At 38.5% G+C, this 9,936-nt stretch overlaps 1 protein-coding gene across 1 annotated transcript; it reads right to left on the bottom strand.

Moving 5' to 3' along the window:
- Window positions 1–1,488: 1,488 nt before the first annotated feature.
- ndufa11 (NADH:ubiquinone oxidoreductase subunit A11) lies at window positions 1,489–9,243 on the bottom strand. Its single transcript, XM_062424752.1, has 4 exons — window positions 9,105–9,243; window positions 5,800–5,892; window positions 5,361–5,483; window positions 1,489–1,698 (listed from the first exon to the last, which is right to left on the bottom strand). The coding sequence occupies exons 1-4, from the start codon at window positions 9,181–9,183 to the stop codon at window positions 1,586–1,588; spliced, it is 408 nt and encodes a 135-aa protein (XP_062280736.1). The 5' UTR covers window positions 9,184–9,243; the 3' UTR covers window positions 1,489–1,585.
- Window positions 9,244–9,936: the final 693 nt, after the last annotated feature.

Raw genomic sequence — 9,936 nt, 5'->3', positions numbered from 1 at the left:
CCGTTTGGCTCAACCTATTTTTTTGGACTGTCCTCTTTCTGTATTATCAGTTTTTTCCAATTTGAAGTCTAGTTTTCCTTTGTGAGTAAATACATTTTTGGTTTTTGGACACTTTTTGCTTCTTCTGGCTGCTTTTGGGTCCAGCATTTTTTCTCCTCCACTACAGCTGTAGACTAAAGATTAAAGATTACTTTATTGTCATTATACAAAACATACAACGAAATTTAGATCCACTCAAGACTGGACTCCTATATCAAAAAAATGTATAAAAATAAATGATTAAGAATAAATAAATGCATCCATCCATCACTCATTCATGCCAGTGAATGCAGTTAAAGTGGGACTAAAAAAAAGCGCTCAAAGATATTATTGCACATTGTAATAATAAACAAATGATTACACATTTAGTTGTGATGTGTTCCGGGGGTTAGCTTTCAGTTCAGAGTTCATTATGGTGATGGCTTTGGGATAAAAACTGTTCATAAAGTGAGTGGTGCGTGTTCTGATGGACCTGTAGCCAGAAAGCTGACCCAAAGAGGTCACCATAAAACATCAGAACATACTTATTTCCATTGGATAATATATAGTCGAGTGTTTGTTGAAGTTCAGAAGAGAGAAAAAACATTGGCTTTTAAGCATGATGACACAAGAACAGCTGCAGCTTGTTGCTGTTTAGGAGCTTCTGCTCTGTAATTTTTGTTACCCCCACCCAGATTGTAAATATTATCAACAAATTTGTGCTGCAATCTGATTTTGATGAGGAAAATAAATCAAAAAATACGGAGACTACTGTCATCGCCAGAGCACACTAGTATTACACATGGGGCACACATGCAGCCTAAAATGTATAAACATGTTTTACAATAAATGTGGGATGTGAAAAAAATAAGACCTTGCCCTGCTCTCCCAAAAATGTTATGGAAAAAACACATGACCCTCCTTGTTTCCACCCATACTCTCTTATAATTATACAGCCCCCTTGGTGATCCCCTTACTTTTAATTCAATGCATTGCAATGGATTGGCATTAAATTTCGTATATAGGCATTACGTGGTGGAATCAGCCATCTTTTATGGGGTGGTCAGCTGGAGCAGCAGCATCTCGGCGGCGGACAGGAGGAGACTGGACAAAATCATTAAGAAGGTCAGCTCTGTCCTGGGATGCCCCCTCAACACGGTGGAGATGGTGGGAGAGAGGAGAATGATGGCCAAGCTTTCATCGCTAATGAACAATGACTCCCACTCCATGAAAGACACCCTGACTGCACTGGAGAGCTCCTTCAGCGACAGACTCCTTCATCCAAAGTGTGTGAAGGAGCAATATGACAGGTCCTTCCTCCCAGCAGCTGTCAGACTGTACAATCAGCACTGCTCCCAGTAAACCTCAACACTCAGCACTTCTAAAACATTTATGATAAAATCAATAAAAGATCAATTAAACTTCAGTTACTTCAGTAGTCCTGTTTACAACATTTAAGAAGACATTAAGTGAACTGACTCAGTTTATTATGTTATTTTCACAAAAAAATGAATTACATGAACTCTTAATTTACAGCATACTGTTGATCTTGCAGCAATCTTCCTCCTCATAGTTTGGGGGGTCCAGCTAGCTTCCATCCCTCCATCTTGCCAATTTTAGTGAAGAAGGCCAGTGTTCCTAGACCCAAACATGCTGATGTACCGGTCATAGCACTGTGGGCTGGATACATGGAGACAGACATACAGACACACATACATTAGGCAAGCTGATGGCATAACTTTACACTTTATTTGCCATAAAATAATAAACTGTGCCTATAATAAGAATTTGATTAGTCAATCGTGTTTGTCCCCAATTGACAATTTGTTGCACAACAGTATTGGCAACCTGCTTTTCAAATCAGGATCCAAAAGGCTTGTAAAGATGGAGGGTAACAGGAAGTCAAAAAAACACACAGAATCCAAACATCTAGCCTACTTCGCAGGAATTACATTTCTTTTTTAAATATTTCATCTTAAATAAGATGGCAGTGTGTGCTGTTGTTGGTAGCAGGGTTTGTTCTCTTACAAAAAACTAAATTTATAATACGGTTGATCGGAAAGTAATAGTGGAAGACGGGCTTTTGAACTTTTTTGTCGCCAAAATGAGGGCACTAAGCCATGATGACGACGACGAATTGTTCGGTTAGCTTCAAACAACTTCTGATTTGAGTGTTCTAATCAAAGAGTGTCCAAAAACTACACAACATTGTGTCTCACACAAAGACCCACAGAAAGACATTAAAAACATCAAAGCATGTTTCAAAGTGCTAAATGAGTGCGGAGAAAACATTCCGACGTTTGTTTTGCATTACTTGGATGAACTTCCACCTGTCGGATTTGGCAGCATGGAGGCCTCGGGACTGCTTAGCAAAGAGGAGCAGATAAACCAAGAGGTGTCAAGTTTGAGGCATAGACCAGTGTGAGTGAGAACCTGGGGTCAGCTACTGCGGCTATGGATTGTCAGATATCAGCAATGATGAAGTACTGTGGCCCCCCTGGCTTGGACCCTGGGACTAATGCTAGGGTGAGGTACAGGGGACGAGCTCCACTCATCAGGAAATACTGGATGAAACAACAACAAACAGACCACCCTGAACATACTTTCTGTACCCACAGTGGAGCATTGTTTGGAGCATTGCGAAGGAAGGACGGCAAAATGCATCCATGCAGCGAAAATGAGAGCAGGGGAAAAACTGGGATAATTGGTACCAGCACTGAGAGTAACATTAGAAAACCAAGCTGGTGAGTGAGTTTGCCTCTAGATGCAGACCCTCTATATCATTATTTGACTGAGAAAATGTTTAAAGATAGACTTGACCCGGAACAGATACAGCTCATTTCATGTCACTGCAGAATGTAATGAAGTTGCCGATATGTACAATCTACAACTTTGGCCGGCTGGAACTAATGTTTATCGTTATTATTGGGATTGTTGACCAACAGCTACTAATGACAGTGTGGCCTGTGGATCAGATAAGGGGGTATGTGAGACATGGAAAGAATAAATTCTTTGCATCAAGATTTTTATGGGGCTGGTGAGTCAACTACTGACCTTAGTAGCAAAATACATGGCACGATACCAGGCGGAATTGCAATTTCATGGATTAAAAAATATGATCCACTGGTTAATGTGGTTAGATTAGATGTTGATTTGGCTAGAGTTCAATTGTAATGGCAAAAAAAAGTCATCATTTTGAACATATATACATCTTGAGTGTTACCAAAATGAGGATGAATATCTCAATATATTGGCATGTGTAATGTCTTTTATCCAGGACAACACTTACTCCTGCATCTAAGTTGTTGGTGTTTCCATCCTGACGTAACACCGGTCCAGATAGCTCACCTAAGTTTTCCTGTCTATTGACGGCCATCCGTTCACTACTATCGGTACTTTGCTGAGATTGTTTCTCACAGATGGAGTATTATTGTAACACAAGTAATGCCACATTTCTTTGTTTAGTAACTGTAATGGGATTACTGACTGTGGACACTGTAACGCAGTGATTACAGGTAATTGTAGTGTGATTACAGTAACGCGTTACACCCAACACTGCTGACAATTACACTATAAGTGTTTCTCATTAATTATATAGACTGTGGCGGCCTGCCATACTCTAATTTGTGCCAGCACAGTTTCACAGTGAGCTTAACATGTCTGTACATTCTCCAAAACGTTACTTTGTTTTAGGGCTGAGCAGTATATTGATTGTTTTTTAATGAGATAAACATATTTTCAAACGAGATAAAGGACGAGACGTTTTCTTCTTGTGTGGATTATATTTTTAAATTAATGAGTGAAGTTGTGACAACTTTCCACCGTCTCTGTCTCTGATGCACACAGAGAGCTCAGCTCCACCGTCTCTGAGACAGCAGCTCTGCCTCAAACCTCTGAATCTAAAACACCTGCGTGCTGTTTAAAAACACAGCAGCAGCATTATGCTGCTTTGGTTGGTTCTGTTTAAAAAAGCTAAGTCTTAATGAGCGATCTTCTTTATTTCCATCTGTAAAATAAATCAACTATGTTCCTGATCCACTTCTAAGACATCTGGAAATCAAGTTATTGATAAGCAAAGACAGTTATTTTAGTTATTTGAGGAAGCACAATGTAGAAAAAGATATTTATTGAAACAGTATTTTATATGTTCATAAGTATTTAACTAGTTGAACTTAAGTCACTTCTGCTTGCTTTGTTTCAAATCTGAAATATGGACTTTAACCTTTTTTGATAGTTTGTTTGGAACATGTATTAATTGGTAAAATGTCTTTCCTGTGCTTTGTGGGTGTGACCTTTTTGCTGTGTCATCACCATTCATAACTATACAACCAGTAGTTAAATTACTTAAGCAAAAAAAAAAGTCTTTAGATATAACCTCTTAATATTGCTTTCAGAGTCCACCAGAATGATGCGTTTGACTTAAAAATGTAGAAAATCTCCTGCCACCATAGTCTCTTAAAATTCTGTGGGGAAAAACAATGAAAGGGTTTCCCAGATTTAGTTAGAATACATTGTTTGGTTTGCTCATCACGCGATGTGAATTAAAAGGGGGACATTCTGTACCTGATCAATGTTATGTAAATGACAGAGTTTGACAGGGCAGTCAATGCAATTAAATGGATGTGGAACAGGGTGTATGGTTGGTAATGATCTCCATAACCACCTTATGTACACAGATGATTTGGTGATTTTCAGTCCCTGTAGTGCTGGTTGTATATAGTTATTGAGGGTATGCTCACAATATGATATATATTTTGACATGAAATATAATGCAATTAAGAGTAATATTATTATAGTCAGAAGGAGAAAAAGACATAAAATTGGTATTTCCTGATTTCTTTCTGTCTGGTACTGCCCGCAAAGTTTGTAATAAGGCTCAATATTTAGGCAATTACATAACTAATGATCTATCAGATGATAAGGACATTTACAGACAGTGTCAAAAGTTGTATGTGCAAGCAAACATGTTGGCTCATAAATGTAGTACGTGTACGCTATTTTGGCTTTAACCAACCCTGAGCTGAGTTCTGCAAGGTTCTTGTCCAGAATATTGAACCTTTGGTATTCCAGCCTGAATGCACATGTCTGATCATTGTAAAATGTATTTTTTAGATATTGTGTTCTTATTTATTCTTTCTTTTTATATTATTTTGTATTTTATTGTGACATAGAGCCTCCATGAGCCGTGTACTTAATAAAGTTTGAATTGAATTGTAATGATAATGGTCCACAATTATGTGGAAAGGCATAGTTTTTAGTCAAACAACACATTTTTCCGGGGAAGGACACCCAAACCCCCCTGACAGCACACAGGGTCTCTCTCTGCCAGTATGGTTACTTACTCCTGGCTCCCAGGAAGATCCCAGAAGCACAGCCCCCAATGAAGTAGTTCAGTGGGTCATCTGGGGCTTCACGAGCCTGAGCACTGAGACATGTCGCCATGCCAAAGATGGCTCCCATGGTGGCTAGTACAACACAGACAGACACACACACATTATCATTACATCATTTGATGTCATCTTCCAGAGCAATTTGTCAGATCCACAGGTTAGTGCTTTAACTCATTTAGACCATACTACTTGAAACAATCGGTTCGGTTTCGCATACGCATATTTCTAAACAAACCAAAATACGCAATGACTACTCCTCATAGGTCACTTTGGTGTTTATCTTCTTCGTTCTCCTCTTTTGTTAACAACCTTACACAGAAAAAAATTACCAGACAATTGTGTACTTGTAGTTTGTGGATGAGAATAAATAATTAAATAAATAAATATTTACCCATGGTAACAGTGGTGTTGGTGGCCCTCTGTACCGCTGCCACTGCAGAATCAGGCTGGAAAGCCACTATGTGATAGGCTGAACCAACCAGGCCTGGAAACCCACACACATAGACACACACAGATTAACAAACTGGAAGTCAACAAATAAATATAACAGTGTCTGTAGCATTGAGTATGAAAAGCTTTTAAGAACTGTCAGTTGGCATTTGTATTACCTGGAGCACTTTTACATATGTTCATTTTCTTATAACCAAAACTAATATAACCAAACTAATCGATTGATTACATTGCCAGAGTAATTGACAATTAAAATAGTCAGTTTTAGTTCCAAATTTCTAGGTTATCAACATGTGCAAAAAAGACAGAGACATCATCTGCTCTTGGCAGTATATTTGAGCTCTTGTATTCTTACTTGTACTAATTTATGATAATGTATTCTTTCTGATCCCTTCCTATATCCAACTGTGCCACAGGTGTGACTGGCAAACCTGGCCCTAAAAATACAAAAGTATGCTGGACATACCTGTACTGCTGGGTTCATGAAAATATATCCAATAACATGTTATGACAAAAGGGGAAAAATCAAATCCAGAGTTAATCCCTCTTAATATAATTATTAAGGGTGTGACGATACGCTCACGAGACGAGACATGATATTAGGTTCACGAGATCGAGACGAGATTTTAACACTATTTTTTAGAAAACTTCAATGAGGAAATATGACTGTTCTTTTATTTGAAAGTCACAAAATGCTAAATAATGCAGATGCATTTTGAAATGTTTTAACTAATCATCTTGTAATGAATCATTTCAGTTCTACTTTCTAAGTATGAATTATCATACGCAGTATGCAATATGCAATTCTATATTTTATAGATAGATAATTTTGATATTTATGGAAATAAAAACCATAAATACCTAAATTATATACAATCACAAATACCAAAAAGTGAATTATGAAGAATAGAAACAATCCTAGTTTATAAATATAAATGAGATAAAGAGTCAAATGATAACATAGTGCTAATAAAAACTGAAATAAAAGTAAATTGCACAAATCCTATATCACACACATACACAAGTAGCATTACATTTGTGTTATAATTTGGTAGTTTGACTCATTTTACTTTTTGCATCATTAGGCTACCTCCTACCTCAGGCTTTCAGTGCAGAGACCTGAGGTCAACCTACCGCTGCTCCTCTCATCTCCTACTGCTGACTGTCAGTATGTTTACATGCAGCAAAAAATTCGAATTTCTGATCATATCAGATAAAAACATGCATAAGACCGGAAACCCCTTGTCTGAGTATACATGCCGTTAAGAGAATGGGATAAATGGCCGGAGAATGGCTGACTCCGTTACGCTATGTGGCGCTGTAGCGCTCTCAACAAAGAGCCACTTCCGGTTGACCTCTACTTAACAGCAACAACAAACTATCTGACGGCATTCAAACAAAGATGGCGTACGAGGAGATGGACAATGCTACAGTAGCGTACATTTCGTGCATTATTTTCCTTCTAATAATGCATATAAAAAGAACAACGGATCTTTCACTTCTGGTTTTCTTACGAGATCTCTTCACACCCCTAATAATTATGTCCCATTTAATTTTCTCCAATACGCCTGGTTATTGCAATTCAGGCTACATGTCCTTAGTTTATGACTTTCAGATAATTGATTTTGAACAGGCTACTAGGGATGCAACGGTACTCAGTAAAATATTGAACCGTTCGGTCCACTCTGCACGGAACAATACGCTCTTATGGACCGCGGGTTTTCGGTTTTGCAATTAATTTTGCATTGATGCTTTACAGGCCACTGTGTTTGTGTGTGTGTGTGTGTGTGTGTGTGTGTGTGTGTCTGTCCAGGCAGTTGAAAAGCCCTCCCCGCAAGTTAATGTCCAATCACTGTTGTGCCTCCACCCACTCAACCCCTCTCACACTGTTGTAACTGGAGCCGGGTTCAAAGTGCAGCTCACACACAGAAGCTAAAAAAAGTAAACAAAGAGGCATGGCCAGCACTAGAGTTGAGAGACAAAAGTTTGAAGAAGCACCAGCTTCATTCAAATCTCTGGTGTGGGTTAATTTCGGTTTCGCCATTGAATACAACGACGAGGGAGTGAAAACTGTTGACAGAAATGTAACTGTCTGCAAACGCAGACATCCCAACTCTCCCGGAAGTTTCAGGAGTCTCCCGCATATTGATAGCGGCTCCCTGATGCCCGCAAATGAGCTACAATCTCCCTGAATCCTGATCAAGCAAGCCAGAGTGCGCTGTACAGAGTGACTGCGTGTGTATGTGTGTGTTTGTGTGACTATCAATGCACAACGTCCGTATAGCTCTGTGTTGCAGAGCTTTTTGTTGGGGTATGATTGGTCTAATAGACCAATCATACCCCAACAAAAATTGGGCAACAAAAATGGTGGGGTGCCTGCTCCTTTTCCACTTATTTAGCAACTGTACAGTTGTAACAACCGGAAACGCCAACTCTCGTTGAAAGCTGTATGTTAAAGAACTTACCAATCAATAATTTCATTTTCCACCATTTTCACCTATTTGTTTAACATATTTTTTGCAAGTGGTAATGTGTGCAATAAACATGAACTTAAATCCTAACATCTAAAGTATAATGACATTTAGAAAAGTGTTAAATTAATAGATAATAATTTAAAGCAGATAATAATTTGAACGTTAATAACATAATTTGTTTGCACATTATCTCTGATGTCCAGTCTTGTGTATGGAACATTGGGGCTCAGGCTGCAACATTCTCTTAAATTTCTCATTATGTTCTACTTAGTTTCTCTTCTGTCTGGCTGCAAAATCTTTCCGCGTATTATTGTTGAACTTTAGTAACATGTCACCTTAACTAAGGCTGAGAAAAAAACAAGAAGACTTTAAACTACTGTACTTGACCTCGTCATGAAATGTATGGACTGTAATTAATGTGTAAAAAGTTTGTGCATGGCAAGAGGTTTGTGTGTGTTAGCTCACTGTTAGCAGCAATAAACATACTGTTAGCTGGTTACCTCATAGAATGTTTCTGACTTCAAACATACGAACTGCAACACCTCCGCAGCCATATTCGCTATTCCCTAAACTAAATTGGTTGATCTTAGCATTTGGTTGTAACCAGATTGCATACTACAACTTTATAACAGTCCTAGCCTAAACTGCTAGCTCAAAAACCGTTCGCTTTAGTTAAAACATTCACCAGGCAGTTAACTGTCACTGCGCAGCGCAACACCACCCAGCTTTAGACAACATGACTCTGAATTGTTTTAATAATGCTGATATTTACCCAAGGCAGTTGCAAGTTTAGTAGTGATCCATGTCTTTTCGACGCAGTCTGTGCCCTCTGGCAGGTCCCAGTACCCCATTTCTGAATTGGTCTGTGCAAGGACAAATTGAGATTACCAAAATTCTCGCGAGAAAAAACCAGTCGTTCTTCTTCTTCTTCTGCTTCTTCTTCTTCTTCTTTTGGTTTGGCAGACTAGACGCGGCAACGGCATATTGCTGCCCCCCCTCAGTCGGAAGTCTTTATTTGTTTAAACCTTAAATCCTCTGGTATGAACCAGTGGAAGGCAGAAATTCATCCAGTTTTTCCGTTTGCTCCAGATCTCCTTTGGTTAGTATGGTTGACATATTAAATGTTGACTCACCAATGTGTGCCAGATCTCTATACAGTTCCCTCCTTTGGTCAGAATATATTTAGCATTTTAAGATTACATGTTTAACTGTTTCCATTCTGCCCACACTGATGCTTCTTGATCAGGGCCAGCCTCTTTAACCCACAGTGTCCAAGTCTTTAAGCCTCAATAGCTTAACCTTAACCTAAAAGTGCACGCAAATTGCAAACTTGTTCCACATCCTCATTTTAATATTTTACGGACACACATTTCGGCCTCTGCAGTCTTAAGTAAATATGAGACTGAACACACTTTTAGGTAAATTGTTATTTACGTTGTACGTCGTTTGTGAATTGCCTGATATGTGAGCACAATAAGCATTATTCATTGGTAGAGTGGTCACATACTCAAAAAAACAAACAAACAAAACAACAAGCACCAGATAATTATTAAAGTCTATTGCATTTACCAATGAAAAAAATCGGAGGGATTAAATCATTATTA

This window comes from Scomber scombrus, chromosome 8 (genome assembly GCF_963691925.1).
Source record: "Scomber scombrus chromosome 8, fScoSco1.1, whole genome shotgun sequence".
Taxonomy (NCBI): domain Eukaryota; kingdom Metazoa; phylum Chordata; class Actinopteri; order Scombriformes; family Scombridae; genus Scomber; species Scomber scombrus.
This window is presented reverse-complemented; position numbering and strand designations above follow the sequence as displayed.

What these genes read in the sequence shown, in the direction of transcription:
- ndufa11 (XM_062424752.1), bottom strand. Translation starts at nt 9,183, where the DNA reads ATGGGGTACTGGGACCTGCCAGAGGGCACAGACTGCGTCGAAAAGACA. An exon ending in CAACACCACTGTTACCATGG is followed by an intron (nt 5,484 to 5,799) that starts GTAAATATTTAT and finishes GTGTTGTACTAG; the next exon opens with CCACCATGGGAGCCATCTTT. An exon ending in GATCTTCCTGGGAGCCAGGA is followed by an intron (nt 1,699 to 5,360) that starts GTAAGTAACCAT and finishes CCATGTATCCAG; the next exon opens with CCCACAGTGCTATGACCGGT.